This window comes from Vulpes lagopus, chromosome 2, assembly GCF_018345385.1.
Source record: "Vulpes lagopus strain Blue_001 chromosome 2, ASM1834538v1, whole genome shotgun sequence".
Taxonomy (NCBI): Eukaryota; Metazoa; Chordata; class Mammalia; order Carnivora; family Canidae; genus Vulpes; species Vulpes lagopus.
The window spans coordinates 15,924,934-15,951,327 of NC_054825.1; the positions used below are offsets into that span (position 1 = coordinate 15,924,934).

General features: G+C 41.3%; 1 protein-coding gene across 23 annotated transcripts in view; it reads left to right on the forward strand.

Annotated features, from left to right (window-relative positions):
• ABLIM1 (actin binding LIM protein 1) overlaps window positions 1–26,394 on the forward strand; it is a 292,836-nt gene that overhangs the window by 236,670 nt on the left and 29,772 nt on the right. For 15 of the 23 annotated variants that reach the window (XM_041745614.1, XM_041745612.1, XM_041745626.1 and 12 more), the window contains 7 exons: window positions 2,535–2,622; window positions 6,106–6,164; window positions 8,602–8,685; window positions 18,185–18,262; window positions 19,006–19,161; window positions 22,918–22,953; window positions 25,656–25,785. In XM_041745614.1, the coding sequence (XP_041601548.1) occupies window positions 2,535–2,622; window positions 6,106–6,164; window positions 8,602–8,685; window positions 18,185–18,262; window positions 19,006–19,161; window positions 22,918–22,953; window positions 25,656–25,785 (631 nt within the window). The remainder of the gene's footprint in view (window positions 1–2,534; window positions 2,623–6,105; window positions 6,165–8,601; window positions 8,686–18,184; window positions 18,263–19,005; window positions 19,162–22,917; window positions 22,954–25,655; window positions 25,786–26,394) is intronic. The other 8 variants (XM_041745613.1, XM_041745624.1, XM_041745619.1 and 5 more) reach the window with 1 other exon arrangement.

Consider the following 26,394-nt stretch of genomic DNA (forward strand, 5'->3'; position numbering starts at 1 on the left):
CTCCTATATACCCTTTTATATTTACCTCTGTAACTCTCTAGAATTCTTTTCGGTGTAGGTTATGAACTAGGAATCTAGTTTTACCTTTCTCTAAGTAGAGAATCCATTGTTTAAAAAAAAAAAAAGAGAGAATCCATTGTTCTCACCATTAATGGAATAATCTGTTTTGCAACTCATTTGAAATGCCACCTTTATCATAGACTAAATTATCTTGTGTATAGCTGTGCAACTGGTTTTTCTATGTTATCTGTTTCACCAATTTATTTTCTATTCCTGTACCAGTATTGGAGGACTTTAATTTGTTTGAGCCTCAGAATAATTTTTTATGTCAGGAAGGGAAAATCCCCCTTAATTGATGCTCTGTTTTTCAAAAAATGTCTGTATTTTTGTGCACTTTTTTTTTCCCCGTATGATCTTACAGAATCAGGATGTCAAGGTCTGTAGACAAAATTCCTTTGAGTATTGTGGTTGAGAATGCATTGCATTAATAGGTTCATTTTAGATAAATTGACATCTTTAAACATTTAGTTTCCTCTTCCAGAAATATATGTCTAAATGACATGACCTTGACCCCAAAGACGTTTAGATTCTCTTTTCCTTCAGTACCACCCATGAACATGTCTACATTATGATTGTTAGCCCTTTATGTCCAACAATTAAATTCTAAAGTTTTCTTTATGTAGATCTTGCATTGAAGGGTTTATTTGTTGCTGTTAGAAATGGAGTCTGTTCTCCCATTACACTAACTAAATTTGTATTGCTAGTCTGTAGGAAAGCTGTGGGGTTTTAGATGTTTTGTTTTATTTTGTTTTTTTATCAAGCTGTTTGAGCTCTTTCATTGGTGACCTGCATGTTTATTTCTTCTTACTGTATCACATTGGCTAAGACTAAAAGAGTTTGGTGAAATTAAAACTAAACTAAAAAAAACTAGAACCTAAAAACTTTGGTGAAAGTGTCAGCTATTGTGTGAGTGCTATCTTTGTTGAGAATGCACCTAATGTTTCACCACTAAATATGATAAATACACTCTATCAGTTTGAAGATCTCTTTCTACTCCCAGCTTTCTGAGGAGTGTGCTTTTTATTGTAGACTACACAAGCTTCCTGTCAAGGTGCCTTAATTTTTCCACTTACATTTTCCTTGAGAATCCAGAGATTGTCCACAGTGGCTGGGAACTCTCAGCATTGGCATCCCAGCTGAACTATTGTGGTTTAGAACTTAGTGTGACTTCTCTCTTTCTCCCCTTTCACTCACATTTGACCCTGGGTGGCCTAAGGGAAGGAGCTACTTTGTGTGACATTTCCTATGCTTCCTTCATCCCCTGGAAAAAAATAATTAAGTAATAGTGTGTGAACCAAAACAAGAGCACCACTTCTAGAATTTTCTGATTGGCAGCATTGAACAGATTTCATTCCTGGCTTCTATTTTGAGATAACTTCACTTTTTTTCCACTTGATTGTCTTGAGTAACCAACCACCATCTCACACTCTGGTTGCTAAGTGGCTTTGTAGTTTCTACTGGAGGGTGTGAGAAAGGAATCACTACCTGACCTCTGATTTCCTGTTGAGATTTCATGCAAGCACAGGGTGCAGTTACTTCTAACTCTGGGTTCTCAGCACTAACTGCCTTGCATGTGGTTCATGCAAAAGAAATGCTTCACAGTTGGTTGATAAAATTTCATTGCAGAGTATATTTGATAACTTTCAGGTGGTGAAGATTTTTTGCTAAGCTATAAACAGAAAGATTTCATTTTGTCAGGCATGCATTTGGAGCATGACTCTAATGTGACTTGGCACCTGTCTACAGAATTGTCCCTGTGTCCAGTGACATTTTGCTTTGGGGAAGTCAACACCTGCTGTGATGGCATCTGTCATATTTAGGAATGTAAAATGCTCATGAATAATGCAAGGCCGCCTCAGTAAAATGCCTTTTTCAGAAAACAATATAAGACTTTGGTAAAAGATTGTTGTAAGCAACAAAGAAGAGAATTTGGGGTCCTTCTGAGGTGAAAGCTGTTGATGATGTCTTTTATTATGGTTTTTCCCATCTTGATGTAAGCTAAATAGATTTTATTATTTTTAGGGAGTGTAGTTAAGAAAGCAAGAACCTGCTAGATATGAGAATCCTTTCTTTTTATTGCATTAGTACAAACCAGTATTAGTCTCAACATCAATTTGAGTATTAATGTTTTGGGGGTACCATTTTTGGAGACGGAGTGGACTCATCTCAGACACATGGTTTGTGACTGGCAACCATCCAAGAGCGACCAGGCCAAGAGAGAGATGGATGCCGGAAACCCCAAGAAGCAAGGCAGCCCCATCATCCAGGCATCAATAGCTGGTCTTTGAGCCCCTTCCAGTTCTGATGGGGTTAGTTTCAGCTTCCAGGGCTGTTGGTATCGGAGGTTAGGTCAATTGGACAGTTATTTTTCTTGCCTCAGCTGTTCTCTTTTCCTCCAAATCCCTGAGTCCAGAAAAGAGGCTGAGAGCTGAGACAAGGTGTAAACTAAATAGTCCCTACCTCTTCTCTTGCAGGCAGGTGACAAACATTACCACCCCAGCTGTGCACGATGCAGCAGATGCAACCAGATGTTCACAGAAGGAGAGGAAATGTATCTTCAAGGTAAGGTAGACTCAAGAATTTATTAAGTTCTTCCCATCTGGGAAAAGAAAACCTTGCTTTGTTTGTTTGTTTGTTTGTTTGTTTGTTTGTTTGTTTCTAGAGAAGGAGGCATTTCATTAGTGGCCAGGCTCCCCAGATCCAAAATGAATGTGGCCCAAAGTCACCTCGTCAGTTAGTATTACTCAGCCAAGCAGTTGACATTGCTGGCGGTGAGCCCCTGAATCTGTTTAAAAAAAGGAATGTGTTGCTTCTAGAACAAATGAATAGGCCTTTATGTTTGGTGCTATGGAGGTGAGGTAAGATTGAAAATCAGAAATACCTCCTCCCAACCTTCACCAGGAAATTTGGGAAAGAAGACAAAAGAGGAAAAGCATTCATAGAGGCTACTTTGTCTTTGCTCCTGTCACTATCCTATGAGAAGGATTTTTTGACCCCTCCAGCCTGCTCTTACGCAGGCTTTCAGGAAGAAGAAAACCTCATACTTGGTGAATTGCATCACAGATGTATTTCATCCCATTGAGATGATGTAGCTGTCCTATTGAAAGAAAGAGCGAGAGAATGAGAGAAAACATACCCAGAGTAGAAAGAGAAATGGAGAAGTTTCTCATGGCAAAGAAGTACTCATTATTTACCAGAGGGCCATCAGATTTTTTTTGAGGGAGGGAGCAGGGAAGGGGCAGAGGGAGAGAATCTTAAGCAGGCTCCATGCCCAGCCTGGGGCTCAGTCTCACAATGCTGAGGTCATGACCTGAGCCGAAATCAAGAATTGGATGCTTAACCAAGGCACCCCCCAGATTTTTTTTAATTGAAAAAATCATTCTGAGAAATTTTCCCAGTGTACAACCATAACTAGTTTTTATCTCCCCTAAAATACTGAAACTTCTCAGAGGGAAGCTTAGGGGAGGATTCTCTTCCAGTCAGACAGCACCATCTGCACAAACATTTTACTATTTTTAGCTGGAAAAAGAGTCATTAAATTGACAAGGGCTTATCAGTAAAATTAGCAAGAACCATGAGAGCTGGTGCTCATTTAGTTTGGTAATTACCGGGTCTCATCTGCCTTCGTATTCATTTCTTTGTCTTTCTGCACTTAACACTATGTGTATTTTAATGAATGGTTTGCTTTGCTCTCTATGTTGTTTTTATACAACGAAGAAATGTCTATAGAAATGATTCTTGAATATTAAAGCAAAGTCTTACCTATTCTCCTCTAAAAAATGCTAGGTAAATGAGAAATTGACAATCCAAATATCCCTTAGTTTTAATGATGACTTTGCAAAGTTCTGATGAAAAAAGTCACTGAATTTTGAAGGTCCCAATAAAGGCAAGTGACAAGCCCCCAAAACCATGGTCTCATGTGGACTTTATATGACACATTTTCCCGAGGGCAGGCTGTGAATCTGCCTAGCAATAGGCAGGTGTCACTTTGCATTTTCAGCATGAAGCAGATTTATTCTCTATTTGATCTCCAGGCTTTGTTTTAGATTTTAGTGTGTCAATCATAGCACTCAAAAACAAAGACACAAGAGTGTGTGTTAACCCCATGTCTGCTAGGAACTGAGACTCAAAGGCTCTGGGTGCAGCTCTGCACGTTCACATGGTTCTGGAACCTGAATAGAGAGTGATTTCAAGCTGTGCACAAATGCAGCACATTCATACTACAAATAAACAAGTATCCGTTAAGATGGGCTATACTCGGAATTCCAGGGATTGTTGTAAATGTCTTCTGGAGTTGGGCTTCAGCGCTCTCTGCCTGCCCTCTTGGCACATCCTTGAAGAATGAGTAGTTCATCTTCCTCAGCATCTGATATTCTCCCCAAGTCACATTCCTTGTGTGGCTGACCTCCGAAGAACAGTGTGACACTGTGCAAACCCAGTATTCTGGCCAAAGGCTTTTACTCAATAGAACCTTCACAGCGAATGCTGCTGTTGGGTCCACCCCAACCCTTGGCTTTCCACATTAAGAGGATTTCCTGTGCTTTGTAGCCAGCCTCAGAGTAAATGTTAATGCTGAAAGGACTATGTGTCTGTCTGGTCTGTTTGTTTCATTTTCTTTTTTTATTTTTATTTTTTTTGGCTCTTGGTTAAGCAAGATAGAAATGATTGTTAAATAGGGATTCAAGTATTATTCTGATATAAAAGGTATTATCTTGTGGTTAACATTATTTTAGCCATTTTAGCTCAGTGGTATAAACTAATTCAAGAGTTACTTTAGTGACTTTTCAAGTACACACAGATTGTTGCTTGAACAGATAAAAATTTGACAATGAAATGCGGGAAGTCTGATATTCATGCTGACACTTATTAAATTTATATCACTTACTTACTGCTTTCAACTTAGTAACTTTATTTGCTCAAGTCTTACCCAGGGCTCCTTCAGTTCTTCTGCCCATAACCATATTTGAACATATCCTTATGTGATCATAAGACTTAGATCTAAGGGGCAGCCCTGGTGGCTCAGTGGTTTAGGGCCGCCTTCAGCCCAGGGTGTGATCCTGGAGACCCAGGATTGAGTCCCATGTTGGGGGACTCTGCATGGAGCCTGCTTCTCCCTCTGCCTGTGTCTCTGCCCCTCTCTCTGTGTGTGTCTCTTGTGAATAAATAAATAAAATCTTAAAAAAAAAAAAAAAAAGACTTCAATCTAGGTCTTACCCACAACTCTTTAAATGACATATATATCTAGGCATACAAAATCATATCAGTGGGCTTGGATTCTTATACCAGAGCTTTCTCTGGTATATAAGTGTTTTGCTTAGTTGTGTGATATGAGCACCATCCAGAGAAGGGTTTCATACTCTAAGAAGGTGAAGCACTGACTCAGGGACAGAAAAAAAAAAAAAAAAAAAAAAAAGGCACTTAACCAGTAATTTCATTCACAAGTGGAGACCTTTTTTTGTTAATTAAAGGTTAAAAGTTAAAAAAAACTTCTGCATTCGGAATATAACTTTCAACCTTTCTACTACTTGGCTTGATTTTCCATATCTTTGTAAATGACTGTGTAATTGGATCAACAAAAAATTCAGTGAGTTTTGCTTCTGGATATAGACTATCTGGTTTGACTCTATTTCCCTCATCTCAATTGCTTGGTTGTTTTGATATTCTATAAACATGGTTTATGGATTATATTTAAATTAAATACAGCTTGTAGTAAAGATACAGTCATGACTTTTAAAGGATAATAATATGGTCCAAAGCAACAGCGACAACACTCAGTCAAGAACTAAATATCTCTTGAATCAAAACACTGTTGTGCCCATTAGTGGTCTCTGTGGTCTAGAATTATGACCTTTATAGAGCAAGCTCAGACTGGTTGAGGAAAACTCACCCAGAGGTTAGAGTTGTCATAATTCACTTGGGCACAGGGCTCTAACACTCCCCTCTCTCCGTAGAGAAGGATATGATCTGTTCTCAGGAGTTCTGGCTAATAAGACTATGGCTTCTTTCCATTTCCTTTAACGCTTTGCGGGCACCATGTCTTTCCAGGTTCCACCGTTTGGCATCCCGACTGTAAGCAATCTACCAAGACTGAGGAAAAGCTGCGGGTAAGGAAACAATTAGAACTGTGACGCCAGGTGCATTTGCTGCTGTCTGTGTCATAGTCGCTTATTCTTGGAGCTGGAGTTTGGGTGAAATTGCCTTTTCATGACTTTTTTTTCTTAATAGCAGATCAAGTTGAAAGACCATTTGGCCAAGGAAGGAGGTTCTCTTCCCTCCTATGTTAAACCGATTGTGTTTTTTGTTCCAAATGTTTGTGTCGGAGAAAGTAAGCCTTGCCTCACCAGTCGGGTTCATAGGAAAGCATTCAAGGGAACAACCAAACCATACAGATGGGAAAAAATGATTCATAAAGTTCTAGGTCCAACATTTGGTGACCTCACCAGACGTTTTTGTACTTAGCCCATAAGGTACCACCCTGACCCAAACTCTGCATCCATGGTACATTTTACTGACCTCTTAAATCCAAATTTCACTGAATAGCCTCTATCTCCAGAAGCCAGTGGTTTGTCAGATAAAACATTTAGGGAAAACAATGATGAGCCCAGAAGTGTCAATGTGAATAAGCATTCTGGTAACTTAACTCTTAGGTAACATCAAAATGCTTCAGTAACTGTCCTCACCAAAGCACATTCGCAGAAGGATAGAGCTTCTTCATCTCTGAAGCCTTCTCCTGGTCTTATTCAACCCTGACAAGACCTCCAGATGACACTATTTTATGTGTTTCAGAAGCAAAGAGCTGTACACCCTTATAAGTCAGGATCATTATCTATATCCTGTTCAGATGCCCTAGTTTTTCCCTTAGACTGTGAAATATTTTTTGAGCAATAATCACACTGGAACCCAGGCCACAGCCTCTCAGTTTGGCTAACTTAGTGGTACCCTTGGAAAAACTGTAGTTTGTGTTCCATTTGGCATCTCAGGGAAAGGAATGGCCTGAATTTATTTTGGAAGCCAAACTCTATAGAGTATGGTGTCAGATCTGCTTAAACTGCCATTAGTAGGTATAAGCATCTATGCATCCTAACCCCATTGGCATCATATTTTTATGGAAAAGATTTTTTAAAAACCTTTTTCTTAGAAGAATGGAGTAAAAAGACAAACTGAAAAGGAATCTGTCCACCAAAATCAGGATGGTTTTGATCTCTATTTCGACATAACAGCTTCAGCTTGAGCATGATGTGTAATAACCCTCAAGCCCATCCACCAGGCAGGTGCACACTGGCAGTCACCTATGTTGGGCACCAAAGTCTGAAATTTTTTAGGAGCTATGGATGCTGTGGAATATAAAGCATATAAAGACTATTGTATCTTTATAAAATCCTAGAACATTAAAGATAGTAATTATTGTCATTCTTATCATAAGAATGTAAAATTCATAGCATAGCTTGAGGACACTGCCCAGAAACCACCCAAGTAGCTAGTGGTCTATACTCTCTACAGTGTTGCTTTCAGTTTTTTGAATAATCATTTTCACTTCATCCCTGATGAAGCTTTTTGGGAGATGAGGAGAAGAATGCTAATGAGACCAGACTGCATGGAATGTGGGTCTTTTCTCTATAAGGATTGCTTGAGTTTGCAGATAGTGTGACTAAAATGATACTTAAAAAAGAAAGAAAAAGAAAAAAAAATTCTTGATTGCATCTTGATAGAACTCCCTGGTTAAGCCTATGAAAACAACTAGTGAAATACTTCTCTTTCTGGCCAAGAAGAGCTATTAGCTTTTCTTCCTTTAGTAAAGTTTTCCAGAAAATTCCAAAGCTTTTCTCCTGAAGCCAACATTCAACCACTTGGGAGGTCAGGCCAACCCTCAGCTCGCTCACCTTTGGGAAGCCCCATAGTGTGTAGAATAGAGCACTCCAGAGGGGAAAAGGTTCCAGGGTGCCCTGAGTGAGGTATGTGCTGACGTCGGTGGGGTTTAAAGGGGAATTGGTTTTTGAATAAGGGAATAAATGTTGTTCTCTCTTAAGGGTGTGTCTTCAGATCACAGACCTTGAGCCAAGGTTTCCAAGCCTTTCACGGGGTATCACATCAGTGCAGTTACCATAGCAAAATGAAAATGTTTTAAGAATCTCTGCAACCCCACTGAGTAATCCACATTCTTGGTATTTAAGAACTCACAGGGCATTTGTAATGACAGATTCTTAAGGACATCTCTCAATGGCTTCATTGGCTCCTTACTCTTCACGTATAGAAATTTCTAAGCCGAAATAAATGGAAAAGGAATCATGGGGAGTTAGAATGTAGATGAGTAAACTATAACTTGAAGACCAGTTAATATGCTTTTAAACATGGGCTCTCCAACGCGCGCGCGCGCACACACACACACACACACACACACACAACTATAAAGCAATGCCACTTGACATTTACTATCAAATCCATTTTCCCAGAGGTTTTGTTTTGTTTTGTTTTGTTGTGTGGTGTTTCTAAATTGAGCTTATTTCTTTGTTCATTCTTCCCTTTTTTCATGTTTTATGGCAGCTGCCAAACAGTCATCGTTCTTCCTCCGATTTCTTTTATCCCAAAAGTCTGGTTCGACGCACAGGACGGTCACCGTCTCTGCAGGTTGGCGCTGTGTCTAAGCCAAGGCTTAGAGACGCTGTCCTAGTCCGAGGCTTCTGTCGCTTATCCTGTCCATGCTGCTTTCCCCACATAACTTCTGTGGCTCCTGCAGAAGCAAATGCTTTTTCTCACCCACAGAGTGCATCTCACATTCTGATCTGGCTGTTTCCTTTACTGAGTATTGTTTTCATTAGAGTACTGGCTAAAGCATTACCTTCATTCAACCGAGCACATTAGAAGCTCCCCCTTTGGTCCTGTATCTACACATTTGTTCATTGAACAAATATTTGCCAAGCACCCAGGTAGAGTGAGTGCAAGGCTGGATGCTCTAGACCTAGACCAGGAGGAAAGACACATAAATAATAGACAAATGATTATAAAGTGGTATTAGAAACCTGTCACATAGATGAGGGCATGTCAGATGAGAGAAAGAATCTCAGTGGCACTTCCTGGGGATAGTGGCCTTTGAGTTGTAGAGGTCCGTGGAGATGAGCACACATAGAGATGATGCCAGGGGGTGTGGCTGGTGAGAACAGCAGCAATGCCGAGCCGAGGAACACAGTGCTTGGGTAGGGAGCACTTCGGCTCAAGAAAGCAGTAGTGAAGTGAGAAGGGGGACAAAAGGGACCAGGCTCCTACTTTGCCGAGGCCAGGAGCTTTAAATACACTCTCTTTTGCTCTCCCTAAGAATTGCTGTGAGGTAGCTGTCCTCACCCCCATTTTCAGGTGAGAGACTGAGACTCATCACAGTTGAGTGATTTCCTGAAGAGTTAGCCCACTGGTTAAGTGGAATAGCTAAGAGTGGAAGGCAGGTTTCTGAGTTCATAACTCGTGCTCTTTCCACTACGCCACAGGGGAACTTAGGAAGACAGGAGGGGAAGACCGCATGCTAAGTCTGATGTGTTTAAGAAAGAGGGCAGCATGACCCGCAGAACCATCCAGAAGCCAGGAGAGGGCTCATCCAGCTCTCCAGATGAACAGCGAAGCAGGAGATGGTGCTCCCTTCACACACTTGACCTCCTTCTGGGGTTCCTGAGAATCTGCTGAAACCAATTCAATTATAACTTTCTACAAGTTGATCTTGGCCCAGATGAAACCCATTTTTTTTTTTTTAGATCTGCTAACAATTCCAGATTATAAAATAACACTTTAGTCTGGTCTCTGCGCATACACCTTTTTTTCTGTGCCTGCTCGAACAGTGCTGAGGTTGAGGAGAGTTGCTTAGTGTACTTTCATTAAAACTTTACATTCTTTCTTTAAATGGTTTGGAAGAGAGTTTGAAGCATATACATTTAGAGCAGAAAGGAACCTTTTAGATGTCATCCCCCAAGTGTCTTCATCTATAGAATGAGGTAAGCCCAAGGTGCCCCCCTCCCCCGCCCCGGCATCAGCAGCAAGACTTAACTGCAGATTCCAGGCCTCGGGTGCGTTACGTTGGCCCACAATACTGGGTTACGCTCCAACTTGTATTTGTCATTATGATCTTCATTCTATCTTAAAGCTTCAGCTCCAGTGGCAGAGTTTTCACATGCAGTGAAAGTATAGTCTCCTGAATCCAGTGGAACAGCCAAAGACTGTCCCCACTGCAAATGAGTGTTGCTCAGAATTAGAACCTCTATTTGGCAAGAAGTTGCTTTTTCAATAGTTTTTGGATACCTTTCCCAAAAGTATGCTTTATAACTCAAATAGTGTTCTATCTTGTTAGCCTGAGGCTATAGTCAAGTGATGCATTTTGAACCAAAATATAATCTTTGAGTGTGATATTTTTTGGTTTGCTCCAGACCCTTAAGTTTGAAAGAGCCTCTTAGGTAGTGGTGGGTTGAAGGAGAGAGAGCTCTGTTTTTAATAACTACTCTCTTCCTGTCCTGGTTCAAAAGGGACATCTGATTCCCATTATCCAGCCATAAATATCAATGAAGTCAACTTCAGCTCCATCACAGAAAGTTGTAAACAGCTTGGGATCTGGCAAGGAAATAGGCCATTTGACAAGGTCTCCCTTTACCATTGGCTATTGAGGAACAGCTCACCAGAACTTTTGAGAAGCCTGAAAATTCCAAGGCAATCCTCAGGTCACACAGATATATTGATCTTTTAGATGCCTTACACAAGCAGTTCATTTCACCAGAAATGATAGTTATTAGGTAAATCAGCTGTACTCTTGCAGGGACATTCAGCCCTCTGTGCTCCAGAAGCAAGTCTTGGTTTTGTTGTAGAAGAAATTTACAGGAGGAAAGTCATTTTATTATTTATATTCTGCAGTTGCTCCTTGTCTCCTCGGGCTGAAATACGGGTAAAAGAAAATGATGAAGTAGAATTACCTAAGAAGAACATTCAATTTTACTTAGTTGGACAAGTTTTATATGAATAGTGAATTTTGTCTATAGGTAAAAGTCAATATTAAACATTTGTAATTTCTGCTATAATTCATTATAGACAAAGCAGATGGCATTCCCAGACCAAGTTTTTTAGAATCCACAGTGGATCACTTGCTGTATTCTAAAAAGGAGCATCTCTGATGTGTGTTTGGAGGCTAAAGCATGAATGGACTGCCATACAAAATGGGCATGAGATTTTTTTCTTTTGAAACTAACATTCACTATTATATGCACTTGCAAACCTATAATATACCAAGCATATACCGTGTGTATATTTTTTAAAGAGCTAAATAGAGGCTTTATATATGTCTCGAACAAGGAGATAATGTTGGCTATTGTTTTATTAACATCACAATACATGCTGCTTTATTCCAGTCTTTTACTTTATTCGAATATTTTATTCTATTTTGGTCTGTTTTTATAATTCATCAGAATTATAGGGATTAAGATTTATCCTGGAAAGACACTGAGGCTCTTGGCCATAGTAAAGGCTGATGGCATTTGTGAAACTCTCCAGAGAAGGGTCTGGTATGCCCATTAGCTCAAAACTTCTTTCTCCAAAGGAATTAACTTCACCCTTCCTTTACTTAGCAGTGAACATGCAATGTATGCAGATTTTAAAAGTATTCCTTCTTCTGCAGCTATTATCACCACCTTGTCTAGTGAACTTCAACAAAAACCCAAGGCAGGTACTGTCAATCTCAGCAGCACTTCGTATAAGGTGTCAATCACCTTATATCAGTAGTCATCCCTTGGCATTCATCAACTCTATCCCATTCAGTTGCCTGTAGTGTCTCCTTCTTAGAGCATGGCTTTGGAAGAATGCAAGTTAGATGGGTAGTTGTCGCACCCTTGCTCCTGCTGAAAGTGGGGAGGGCGGGGGCAGCAGAGTGCTTTCTGGCACTCCCCCACCAAGAAGGGACCAGATGTGCACGATGGCCCTTAATGGAAGTAACTGGAAACTATTATTTCTCTGCTTATTCACTAGGCAGAGCTCTGGTAAGTCTTTTTTAATGGTCAAAATCTGAAGAAGGATTAGAGATGCATGGAAGCATAAAGAGACGTCTTCAATGTAATTCTCACTTTGTGACTATGCCTCCCGAATGGTAGCACAGATGGACCAAGTCAAGGCATAGAGAAAAAATCATCTGTAAGGTAGTTAGAGGGCTTTTAAAAAGATTGTATGCCAAAAAGAAAGAAACATGTATTTTCAAGCAACCACTATAAGGGATCAAATGCCATTTTTTTCTCTTCCTTATTGAAACAAACTACTCATCTTCTGGTGAGACTTATCCGTGTTGATTTTTTTGAGAAAAATAAAAAAACTTTTTGAAATCAAAAGTGGGCACATGAACATGTGCTGGGGGAATAAATGTAGGTCACATGGACCCCTTGATGAGAGAGTGAACGAGGACAACCACATGCAATAGAAGGTTCTTAGTGAAGCTCCTTTCCTCCTGTTGCCAAAATAAGGATTAAATTCTTTGCCTAATTTTATTAGCATAATGCTTTGAGAGATCACAGCCAGTCTATAATCCTTTCTATATCTACTCTGCCTTCTCCACCCTTGCCTTGCCTTTTTTCTTTTTTTTTTTTTCTTTTTTCTTTTTTTTTTTTGGCCAAAGATGACACTAAAAAATAGAACTGAATTTTCCAACTGTGCTTTCAAGTTGGTTTTTTCATGAGGGGCAAGATGCTTAAATTAAAATAAGTAAATTGCATCTGCTTTTAACAACAGATCCTATTTCCTTTCTCTGTAGAACAGAAGTGGATATATCTTTGAGAATAAATATCAGAAATTCTCTTTTATAATATAGTTGACCATTAAACAACACAGGGATGAACTATATGGGTCCACTCATATACTTTTTTAAATATAAATACACTGCAATACTAACAAATGTATTTTCTCTTCCTTTGGAGTTTCTTAATTACATTTCTCTAACTTGCTTTCTTAGTATAGTATGTGATACATATAACATGCAAAATATGTTATTCAACTGTTTATGTTATCAGTAAGGCTTCAGGTTCAACAGCTGGTTTTTGATAATTAAGTTTTGGGTGGAGTCAAAAGTTATACATGGATTTTCCACTGCACAGTGGGTCAATGCTGCTGACCTTGGCATTGTTTAAGGGTCAGCTGTGTAGTTGAGAGAGTAATTTTGTTCATCATAACTCTCATAGAGGCTCACAAAGTCTGCTGACCCATTGAGTTATCGAACTCAATTAGTAATTACTGGGTCACTGTTGTTATCTTGAATATCAGAATGGGTTGAAAATAGTAATGTAGGTGGGATCCCTGGGTGGCGCAGCGGTTTAGCGCCTGCCTTTGGCCCAGGGCGCGATCCTGGAGACCCAGGATCGAATCCCACGTTGGGCTCCTGGTGCATGGAGCCTGCTTCTCTCTCTGCCTCTCTCTCTCTCTCTCTCTCTGTGACTATCATAAATAAATAAAAATTAAAAAAAAAAGAAAATAGTAATGTAGGTTAAATAATTGCCTATAAGGATCATCTGTGGAAATGTGGCTCACCTGTAAAACTTTGTTCTAGCCCAGCAGGGTGACACTAAAGTTAAGTTCATGGTAAAGCAGAAGCAGTCAGTGGGATTGGAAAGAGGGAAAGCATGGCAGTAAGTTGTTGCTTTTCAGGTTAAATGAGTTTTCATTGGAGTGGATTTGAGCTGCTGTATTGGAAGACAGCTGTGTGCCTTTTGAGGCTATCTTGGCCATCAGAGACCCTCAGCAAGTAAAATGGTTTCTTTTCATAATAAAGTTGTTCATTTAAAATTCAACACTTTTAGAATTCTAGATCTTTGAATTGAAATGTAAAATTCCAAATATTTAAGATTAAAATACCCAAACCAATGTTGTGTTTTAAAAAAGTAATCTTATTATCTTCATGAAGGAGGGCCCTCTAACCTCCACTGGTCGAGCACATACACCTCGGGAGCCATTGGGACTGTGGCAGGAAAGCAAGCAATCATGTATGCTGTTTAAGCCTGGAGCACAAAGAGACAGAACCAGGAACTGTACTGGTAGATAAGACAGGCATGTGCAAGGTCTTTGGCCATCTGGCGTGGCAGGGGCATAAATTAGTAAACCTAAGACCTAAGCAGGAAGTCACCATCTCAGGCGGATACATAATCACTTCATAGAGTTCTTGAGAAGGGGGAGGGCATTTGGCAATCTGACTGCTGCCCCATGTATGGTGATAAGTGACTTCACATATCTGAGTTCTGATGAGAGTGCATGCAAGTGCAGTAGCTGTAGAGGGCTCTACGGACCTCTTCTCCACGGAGCTCAAGTTTGAAAGGACTCTTCTGTCATGAAGAACAAAACACCGGTAGTGCTCTCCTTCACTACATGAGATTAACAAAGAAATCCAGTCTAAGTCCAGTGTCTGGAAAATGCTGAAAATGGGTACGTGCCCTGGGCGAGGCAAGGTGCTTTAAGTTTTATAGGTGTTTCCTTTGTCCCTATCAACTAGATTCGAGTACCCTCTCCTCCTTTGAGAAGCTGAAGCTAAAGGAAGTCAAAAGAAAAAGGGAGAGAGAAAGCGAGAAAGGAAAGAAAAACTCATAAAATGTCACACAACTAGGAGATCCAGGATTTGAACTAAATCTGACCCAGATCCAGCCTTCTAACCACCCCCCCATACTATACTACACAGAGTCATGTTTTATTCCATTATTTCATTTTAGACAGGAAAACAGAAGAAGAGCCATTGTAAGAAAATATGCAAGGATGTAACTCATAAGCAAGACGCCTATGAGTAGGAAGTAGATTTTAAGTAAGGTTAGGAGACCAGAATAAAGCAAAAGCAAGCAACAGTAAATGCAGTGAAATGAAGAGGAACTTCTGAATTTCCAAGAGACATCTGGAGCGTTTCCCAGTGCTAAATGGTCTGAAGATGCTCACGGCGGCCTGACCTCTCCACGAGAGCCAGGGCATCGTTAGATTTGGTGAATAGCCAACTTGACTTTGAGCACAAGTCTGACTGTAAAAATCTAAAATATTTACTCTAGAATCAGAGAGCCCAGGGCAGGTGTGTGCAAAATGGAGGTGGTTCAGCTTGAAAACCTTTAAGAATGAAATGAGACTTGTCGGATAACCCTTAACACCTTAAGCTCCACCAGTCATGATGTAAATGAACCAGCTGAAGGCTTCAGAGGAAGCCTGCTGAAGCCACAGATCCTCTAACGTGGTGAAGAAAGAAGGTAGAGAGAGCCGGTGTGGAAACAGCCTGGTTCAGCCAAGAGAACTTTTCCCTCTGTGGAGTTCCTCAACCCTGGAAGAGAAGCTTACAGACCTCATCCCAGACATGCGTTCACCTGGCTCTCCAGCTACATTCCTATCCGTATGCGCAGCACACGAGGGAACCATATACTTCAGAGCCACCCCAGGTGCATGATTACAGGGAAGGCAGAGAGTATCCCTGACCCGTATTGGCAAAAATAGAATGAGTGACATGGGAGAGACCCCAAGACTCAGTGCGTTCTCAGGCTATTCACACAATGTTCTGGCTGTTGTCAGTGAAAACAGGGCTTAGTCATAACCATGCCAGTAGCTGGAGATGTCTGACTGTCCCTCACTACCTCCTTTCCTACCGCAACCCAACTCAGAGCCACTGCAGGCTTCTCGTGGAGCTAAGGACACTCCCTTCTGCTAGTTGATCTCAATTTTTTTCTTCTATCTTCACTTCATCCATCCCATTAGCTATGTTGATGAGAGAGAAATGGTCACATTTGTCTTACAATATGGGGGAGATCTTAGTGCAGGAGCTAAAAGCTTGGGCTCCACCCCTAGGGCACCTGGCTTCATATCCTGATGCTTGAGTATGTGTGTACCTGAGAGCTTGCACACTTCTTCCTCATGATAACAGAAGCTGGCTCAAGGTGTTATTGAGGAGATTAAAGTGAGATCAAGCCTGGAAAATGCTCCTCCCAGAGCCTGCCACATGGTAAGCAGACGACAAACGTTAGCTGCCACTAATATTCTAATATTCTTGCGTTGTTACTTACCAGGTTTCACTTTGATATTGGGTTGGCACATATTTGCTGCCAGCCACTTGAAGCCGAAGGACCACCTGCAGTTAATAGTTATCCCACACAGAGGCATACTGGCTCAACTTTATTAACGGATGGCATCTTTTTAAAGGAGGACTAGATTCTGGTGTAGTGTCATTTCCCTGTTTTGATTGGGAAACAGACCAAGGAATTGGAGTTTTTTGAGCAGTGTTACTATGTGAGCCCTTTCTTTCTCAGTAGACTCAGAATTGAGAGTTTTCTCATATTGAGATGTGCATGTGATTGGAAAATTTAAGCCTTGGAGGAAAGTACTTGTATGTGGCAGGTCTTGGGGAGGGGGACCAGAAGCGATGAGCCTGCTACACCAGCACTGTGACTTCTCCAGCCCCTTCCACCCTGGTATCTCAAAGACACGAGAATGATCCATCACAACCCTCCAGTGAATTCTCTGTTAGAGTGAGTCTAATCACTCTCTGCCTTGAATTGGCCAGGTGGGTTTGCTCTCATTATTTCAGATATGAATTACAGAGTGATACAACATCCTTATTTTTAGTTTTTTTGGCTCCATTACATTCACTTTCAAGGTGCCAAATATCAGTAGAAACGGTAGCAAAGAGGAAAGATCCAATTCCTAGCGGAGAATTACAAATTTTCCTCTCCAAGAAATGTCTGTACAGAGGGGGAAGGCCTTTTAAGACTAGACCTTTGGTTTTCTTTGTGGAGCTTTCCAGAATGTGCCAGGGAGAGTGGGAGGCAATTAATCCTAGTTAATACTAATACATTTCCTTCCCACTGCTAGCACCTCCCCTCAGTCTCAGGGTCCTCTAAGCATGTATTAGAAGGCCAATTTCTTTTCTCTTTCCCAGCGGCTGACCGCTAACCTGACTTCAGTGACTCTGTGTGGTTGGGTTCACATCATGTAATTAACACTAGCCAGGTATCCACAAACTGAGTGTTTACGAATAATAAATTGTAGCTCATTCCCTCAACAAATATTTATGCCTTCTACATACCTGTGCGAAACAGGCATACACAGTGGTAAAAAAAAAAAAAAAAAAAAAAAACCTGTGAGGGCAGAGATGGTAACTGAAGTTAATGATGGAGATAGGAGGCAAACAAAAACAAAAACACCCCAATTCATATGGAATTATAAATTTTATTCCTAAAGGAAAACTAAGAGAGATACTAAGAGAAAATAAGGGTAACCCTTCTGGATTGAAAGATCAGGGAGGGCTTCCTTGAGGAGGTGATATTTAAAGCCAAGACTGAAGGGAAAAAAATCAAGTAAAATTGGGGATCAGAGCATTTCAGGCAGAGGGAACAGTGAGGAATAGAAGAACCGTGAAGCAGGGATGTGCACCATGTTCCATGAGTGATGGTGTGAAGTAAGTGAGGAGCGGGAGAGGAAGGCAGGATCAAAACCCTGAGGTGCTGGGAGTTGTGATTTTAAGTGGTCGCTGAAGCCAAAAGTAGTGACCAAATTCTGTTCCTAAAAGATCTCTCCACGGGCGCCTGGGTGGCTCAGTGGTTAAGTGTCTGACTCTGGATCAGCTCAGGTCATGATCTCAGGGTTGTGCGATCGAGCCCCATGTCGGGCTCCACACTCAGCGTGGCATCTGCTTGTCCTCTCTCTGTTCCTCCCCACACTCGTGCGCGCTCTCTCTCTCTCTCTCTCTCTCTCAAATAAATTAATTAAATCTTTAAAGAAAAAAAAGATCTCTCTGGCCACTGGGTACCAAGTGGATTTGAAGAGGACAAGAATGGACGCAGGACACCCTCAGGCAAGGTCATTGCAATAGTCCAGATGAGCAGAGTTCGAGCCTGGGGCTGGGTGGAGGGAAATGTGCACGAAGGCAGAGCCAGAAGGTCGTAGAAGGGAGGAGGAAGAGAAAGTAAAAACAAAAGTCCCCAAATGCATTTTCAAGGCTGGTTGCACAGCTGGTTCTCCTTTGCCTTTCTCTCTAGGTTATATTTTTCCTTATTCAGGAAAGTCACAAATCTTTCTTTAACCAGCTTAGTTTTTAATAAATCCTAGGGACTCAGGCCAGTCTTGATTCTGAAGCCACGGTCTGAAGCCTTACAACACACTGTTTATTTTACAGCCTACCAGGACTTCCTCTGAAAGCATTTATTCTAGACCAGGCTCCAGTATCCCGGGCTCCCCAGGTCATACTATCTATGTAAGTATTTACACTTGGAAAAGACCCTTTCGGGACAGGTAAAGCAGCAGATTATAATAGTGGGGTGGGTAATCCAAAAATAGAATAATTTAAAAAATAATAATTTGAAACAACTTCTATTTATGTTATGAGCTCCAGTTTTCATTTTTGAAGATCAACCCTCTCAATCATGTTTTCCTTCGGGTAATTAAATTTATATACAAATGTGACCAGCAACATCAATGACCCATAAAGTGCAGTAATACCGTGCAGGACTTTAAAAATTGCCACGGCCAACTTGGATATACATACTTGGGGATTAATTATACATTTCATAATGCTGATACTGAGTATTTTTAAATTATGCCACAAAGATATTTAAATATTTAGTTTATCAAATATGCAGTTCTTGTTTTTAGCCATCTGGGAAAATTTTTTGACCATCTGTTTGAGCTTCTCCATCTCTGTAATACATTTGGGGAAATTATCCTGAAGGTTTACAGGCTTTTCTACTTAGTTTATTCTACACAGACTTTTTCCTAAGATTTTGATGACTATTTTTTTTAAAACCATGATTAATCCGTGGTATAAATAGGCAACTTTCTAAAGCAAAACGTTTTTGGTTTTAAAACTAAGCAGAATGTTTTGATTTGGGTTTATTTTTAAGGTCTTCACCTTTCAAGCCAGACATGAAATGTACTAACAATAGTTCCCAAAAGAAATGAGACCGAAGAGTAATTTTGCTTTCTGTTTAACTTTGCCAGGCAAAAGTGGACAATGAAATCCTGGATTATAAGGATTTAGCAGCCATTCCCAAGGTCAAGGCAATTTATGATATTGAACGTCCGGATCTTATTACCTATGAGCCTTTCTACACTTCGGGCTATGATGACAAACAGGAGAGGCAGAGCCTGGGAGAGGTAATAAATTCTAGAAGCTGTGAGTTATATAACAGCTTTGCTTTGGTCATGTGTATGAGGACGACTGAGGGGAATCAAAATAAGTCAGAGGGTCCCTTTGATTGCCTGCTCTTTGCAGGTCTCTGTACCAGGTGTTTCAAGGTACTCAGAAGACTATCACACCATCCCCCTGGCCTCAGGAGGTTACAGAGAGGCCGGAGGACAGACCAGCCGGAGGAAACAACAGGAAAGGATGAATGAGCACTAGTACCAGGCTGGGATAGCAGAGCAGATAGACTGGGAAGGAAGTCAGAGCTGTCAGGGGAGATTCTGTGAGGGGGGACAGAGGGTGTAAGAGAGGGAGAGTCTTTTTGAGGGGGTTAGGGGGGGTCCTTGGTCTGGGGACAAGCCAAAGTATAGTCAGGGGGATCATGAGGAAAGAGAACAATACATCCTAAATCACGACACCTGCGGTTTGCAGCATCTTTTTTTTTTTTTAAGATTTTATTTATTTATTCATGAGAGTGTGTAATGCAGAGAAAAAGAGAAGCAGAGACACAGGCAGAGGGAGAAGCAGGCTCCTTGCAGGGAGCCCCATGTGGGACTCGATCCCAGGTCTCCAGGGTCATGCCCTGGGCTGAAGGTGGCACTAAACCGCTGAGCTACCCAGGCTGCCCTGCAGTTTGCAGCATCTTATGATAGAATGTGCAGGAACAGAAACAGCAGAGAGCTCAAGACCCCAGTACGGCACAGCGATGTGAGCCAGGGTTCTGGAATCAAATTACCCAGGCTCCACCTGGGGACTCCACATGCTGCTTGTATGACCATGGCCATGCGGCAGCCATTCTGACCCTGGTTTCTTCATCTGAAAAACAGGATGACAAAATGTACCTCGTAGGATGTTAGTGAGGATTAAATAAACTATCTATTAAAGGTTAATATCTATATAATATCTAGATCATGTATTATGTGTTAAAACTGACCTATATAAACTAATCTATTAAAGCAATTAGCAGAGTGTCAGACCTGTGGCAAATGTTTGGCAAATGACAGCTGCTACGGGGGTCGTTACCTGTCCTCTTGGGGCTTATTTATGCTCTCCCAACATTAATGGTCCAGGGACTGGAGCACAGACTCTCAGCTCCTCCCCATCCCTTCCCAGGATTTGGAGTTCCTAGCCCAGGCTGCGTGGACTCCAGTCTGTTCAAATCACTCTTAACTTTTTTCCCTTTTATTTTTAAAACTGGAATCCTCAGTGGACTGGCTTGAGTCCGGTCATGGAGATGTTACCCAATTATTGAACTGAAATTAGGTGTTCAATCCAAGGTTAAGACAGACTGTAAACTACCTAACATCCCCACAGTGCTTGGAGGTCTTAGATGAAGAAAAGGCGTGAAAACCATGGTGATTCTGTGTAATTTGCTCTCCATAGAGCCTCCTTTTATTTACTTATTTTTCAGTTTGGGTTTTATTCCAGAGCATAGCTCTGGGTTGCACTGACCCACTATTCAGGAAGGGACATTCATTTTCATGTAGTGCCCCCTCGTGGTCACAGGGATGTAACTGCATCTGCAGCTGCTCAAATGCAGGTTGATCGGGCCTGGGCTGTCCAGTGGCCCTTGGACCCTAGAGAGTTGCACAGGGAGTAAAAGAAAAAGGACAGTTCCTGAACAGGGTGCACAGGGCCTTGTCCTGGAGCAAGTGGATGAGAATTTTCTAATATTCAAGTCACACAAAAAAGGTGGGGAGATGAGCTATTTTGATGTGTCTATTTTGATGTGTCTATTTTCCCAGTGGCTGTTTTGAGCAGTAAAACATCAAGCACTCAACAGTTTGGGCTTTGAAGTGAACATTTCAGGATTTGGAGTCAGACTCCTATTTACTAACCATACAACTCTGGGGAAAAAATATGTATTTCAATCTCCTTATCTGTTAACTCAGGATAGTAATATCTACCCCAGAGGTTTTCTGTGAGGATTAAGTGAAATCCTTAGATTAGAACAGCACATGGCATGTAAATGCTCGACAAAAATGCTGGCTGCTCTCATCGTCGGCATCGTTACTGTCCTAACCTGGAATGATGACCTGTAGGTTTCTCTGAGAAATCTCACAGAATCTCGATGGGAAGATGATCCCAGATCAGAAACCAGACAGATTTGTGATCTCTTCCCCAATACACAAGTCTTGCAGCTTAGAAATCTTTACACGCCCTTTGGTTATTTATCCCTTTACTTATTAACATTTTTCCAAAGAATCCATAGATTGCCAGTTTAGAAACAGTGGAGGGATAAACTTGACATGCTGTGTAGCCATACGTGCCTTCAGAAAGCATGAGTAGGGGACACCTGAGTGGCTCAGGGGTTGAGCATCTGCCTTTGGCTCAGGTCATAATCCTGGGGTCCCAGGATGGAGTCCCACATCCAGCTCCCCACGGGGAGCCTGCTTCTCCCTCTGCCTGTATCTCTGCCTCTCTCTCTCTGTGTCACTCATGAGTGAATGAATGGAATCTTAAAAAAAGAAAGAAAGGAAGGAAGGAGGGAGGGAGGGAGGGAGGGAGCATTAAAGCATTAGTAGGGCAGATTCAGAGGCCTGCTGTCAGCAGGCTCAGGCCTGGCTCCTACCTCAAGGAGCCTGTCTTCACCCAGCTAACACCTCCCAGAGATAGGTTGTACCTGTAGCCGAGACCATGGGGCTTGAGGAATCCACAGCACAGAGAGGAATCCGCCAGAGAGCCTGGCGGCGGCTTCTTGTGACCTTAGGATAAGGGCAAACTGTGACACTGAGAAATCCACCACTGGCCATGTTCTTCATTTCATTTTGCATTTCATTTCTATTTTAATGCTTTTTGCATTTTAATTGCAAACATTTCATTCATTCATTTAGGAAATATTTTTTGAGCACCTAAGCTGTGCCAGAAGCTGGGACTACTTAGTTGTAAAGGAGCAGAGTTCTTGCCCTCATGGAGCTTACAGTGGAAGGTGGGAGAGAGACAATAAACAGATATATGATGCACTTTTCCCTGGTATAGCACTAGAGTAAAAATGAAGCAGAATAAGGAGAAAGCATGTGGGGCTGGGTTGCCCCTTCAGATAGGAGGCTCACAGAAGAAGGCACAGGTGTGATACCTGGGTAGAGAGCTCACTGAGGAAGATGAGGAAGCCCAGCAGGTGTCTGAGTGAAAAGCACTGTGGGCAGAGAGCACAGCAAATGCAAAGGCCCTGGGGCGAGAGAGGGTTTGATCTGTTCATTGCCTCCCAGGAAGCCTTTGTGCCTGGAAGGACGAGAGCCAGAAGGTGAATGGTAGTGTTGTTGGCAAGCCACCAGGGCGGGATGCCACAGACCTGGTCATCACCGGCCTGTGTCAGTCAACAGGCGATTTTATGTGATTGCTGTGATTATAATTTAGTCAACAACCATGTTTACAAAACTCTGTGTTTGGGTAGACACTGTGACTCATAGTAGTAAACCGAGCATAGTTTGAGCACAGATGGAAAAATAGTTCCAATTTGTCTAACTTAAGCATCTAAAGTATTATCTAAATACAACGTATTTATCAAAACTCACAGTTCTCAGGCAGGGACATACGCAGGTCTCCCAGGAGCGTAGTTGTGTCCCTGTCTGAGCCCCACTCTCAGCTTACTGAATCAGAAGACAGGGATGGGCAAGGGCAGCGCGCATATGTATGTGGCACACTGTTTCCAGGTGATTCTGATAAATAATTAAACTGATAATGAATCAGGAAGCACTGTAACTTTCAATTCTCTTTTATTCTTCTAGTCTCCAAGGACTTTGTCTCCTACTCCATCAGCAGAGGTAAGTGCCATTCTTGAACATTATAATGGGTGGAATTTGAGAGTTACTTGGACTTTTCCTAGACTGGAATTTTTAAAGAAGGATATTTAACAAAACAACAACAACAAAAAAACTTTGTGCAAAATTATAATGAGTGTTAGATTCCCTACATGTGAGATGCGACTCTCGGACACAGCAGTCAATGTTTTTTCAAATGAGATGGGGGGTGGTGAGTAGAAACAGCCATACCTGAGCCTTTGCCTCCAAGTGCCAGGTAAGGGTTTGTAGGGAGTGAGGCCACCTGTCCCGATTAGGGGTTCTCTCCCCTCATTCATACTGAATTGATCTGAATCCTAACATAGTGGATTATCTGAAGTGGCCTACGGGGGTCAGAGAGTATTCTGTAAGCACAGCCATCTTCTGGGGAGGCCACTCCTTTTAATCTAAAACCAGTAGTCTTGTCCTCCTTCTCAGGGTAAAGAAATCTCACAATGACTTTTATCCAGTCCATGAGGCCATCTCTTCCTTTGGGAATAACTCCTATGTGTCCGGATCACTCGGAGCCGTCAGTGATTGTTCCATAGTCAGCCATGGGTCCCATGTCAATCCATACCCACTCTTCCACTCTGAAGGACTCAAAACCAAAGACACACCCCCCAGATTACTCTCTCTCACAATCCATTTTAATAAAGGCTCTTCAGGAAGCTGATATCGATCTAGAAAATCAACAACTCCTTCACACTATCTCCTCCTGGAGTCACTAGTTTCTTGCTTTAGCTTTACCCCCACACTGACTGCCTGCATGGTGACCAGAGGCCTTAGAAGTACTTTCCATTGCCTCTCCTTATTTTTTCCCTGAGAGGGAGTGGGTGGCTTTGGGACCAGTGGCCTAAGCTCAGGCTGACCCAAATCTGAGTGTGGGCCAGCAGCAAGGCCTGACCTAGCACTTCCTTTCATTTTTGCTACTTCAGATAACAATAACCAAGGGGTTTGTATGTTTAGCATGCTTCTCACTTTTTTGCATTTCCTTATGTATTCAGTGAGTGAACTGCTCAGATGTTAGGTCTAAAAATAATAACAAATGATCATAAAAATAATAATAACCCCCATCTAAAAAATAATAATATAAAATAAGAGGCACCTGGGTGGTGGCTCAGTCCATTAAGCATCAGACTCTAGGTTTTGACTCAGATCATGATCTCACAGTTGTGAGATCGAGCCCCACGTCAGGCTCTGTGTTCAGTGCAGATTCAGTGCGGATTCTCTCTCCTCCCCTCCTGAGCTCGCTCACTCTCTCTCTCTCTCTCTCTGTAGTAAATAAATAAAAATAAAATCTTAAAAAAAACTAAAATGAATAAAAAATAAAATCAATAAGTCTTATTAAAGGCAAGTCTCGCTTAAGGAAGAAAGTTGGTTAAGCAATTTTCTGGATGCTCTAAATAAAACTGGATTGATCTTAGATAACCGTCATAATTTAACACGGTAAAAACTCTATTGTTTTGATGGTTTATGACTGAGTGCTGTGAATAACTGATTTCTGTTAGCATCCCAGTCACGACAGATGTTATGAAACATTAACCTCTAGGATTGACCAGTTGCAAAGTTGAAGCACATCATTTGGGGACTTTTTGTTTTGTTGTTTTTATTTACTTTATGGCTATAGACAACTAGGATGAAACCCAAACTTCCATGCCACTTGCTCTCAAATTTCACACAGCCATGGTTACTGAGGTTTTAATTTAGGCATTTTCCATATGGTGTTTCAAACTTGTATTTCAGTTGTAGCTGTAGAAGCTTCATAAGACAAACAATGCCTAAAATGTAAAATATTCCTTTCTATTCTTTTAATTCTTTGAACAGTTTTATATTGTGTTTCTGTGTGTATGATTTTTTTTTTTTTTTGTACTTCATACCTAATCTGCTCTTTTCTGGATTTGGACATAGTGGGCATACTCATAGTGGTATTACATTCCATTGAATTGATATGCCTAATTTACTTAATTATTCCCTGACTTGTTGAGAACGTTTCAGCTTTATAAATGATGGTATTATAAATATCTTTGAGCCAATTTTCCCATTCGAAGATCACTTTTTATTTTTTCCCTTGGGCTATGTTTCTCAAAGTAGGAAGTAGAATCTCCTGGAGTGGAGGCCACCACCAGCTTGTTCTCCAGGAAAATCAACTTAAAATGTTACCAGATCAATGTTCTAGACAGTGTGGGTTGGCGGTCAGAACAGAGGGTAAGATTAGAGCTCAGAGGCTGGTTCTGAAGCAGGCTCTGGCTGTACGACCTACACACCTACACACTGGTCTCTTACCAGCTCTGAAACATTCTGCATTTGTAGAGAAGGGAGGTCATACCCTGTGTTCTACCTTCCTTATAATTCAAATCAGATGAAACGATGAACCTACTTTGTAAAATTGATAACAGCACAATATAAATGTGGCCATCAGGCTGTTTTCTTTTCCCAGAGCTCTGATTCAGGAGTTTACCATTTTACATCTTAAAATTTGGGTAAATGCAAGTACTACAGGTTTCGAACAAAATGCACTAACCACAGAATGCTCCTTTGCATATGTTTTTAAGAATATGGCACTAAAACGTACACGCAGGTAGACATGATAGTTCCCAGGTAACCTTTATAGAACTTGATTTCACCTGGACCTGATAATAGCCTAAATGTGTGCCTTATGCTTCTGCGTTCTTGCACTTTCTTTCCAGGGCTATCAGGACTCTCGGGACCGGGTGATCCACCGGTCCACCAGCCAGGGCTCCATCAGTTCCCCTGTCTACAGCCGCCACAGCTACACTCCAACCACATCTCGCTCCCCCCAGCATTTTCACAGACCTGGTAAGGGCACCTGTTCCCGAGATCCACTATATAATAGTCTATGTCACTTTGTGATTTTTTTTTCCACCACTGATAGTGTATTAAAAATCTAGCTGCCAAATAGATCTCCCCTTTTCCCAGAAAAAAAAAAAAAGAAGACTCATATCCAACTATAATTTGTGTTATTTTATGGCTATATGTATCATGATTTATTAAATAATTATATTTTGACAGTGAACAACGGGAAGCAAGGGAGATTTTTTTTTCTTTTTTTAGACTTGAAGAAAACCTCATCACTTTGAGACTTAAAATGAAGATCTCCCAAGAGAATATTTAATGTGCCTCTTAGACACTCAGCATCATCTAAATCCAGCGTTAGTCATTCATTGGTGGGTTTGCTGTGTTTCCCCAGTCCAGGCACAGGGTGTTATTGAGCATGTTTTGTTAAGTACCTTCCAGAAAGGAATAACACATGCAACCTCAGGGTTGTGTTTCATAACTTCTCAGATCCATTCCGGCCCTTAGATTTTGAACCAGACTTGGCAAACTGAAAAACACTAGCGATGTATTATGATAGACAATATGGAATAGTAATGGACTTCAGGTGACCTTCATCTGTGCACAGTATAG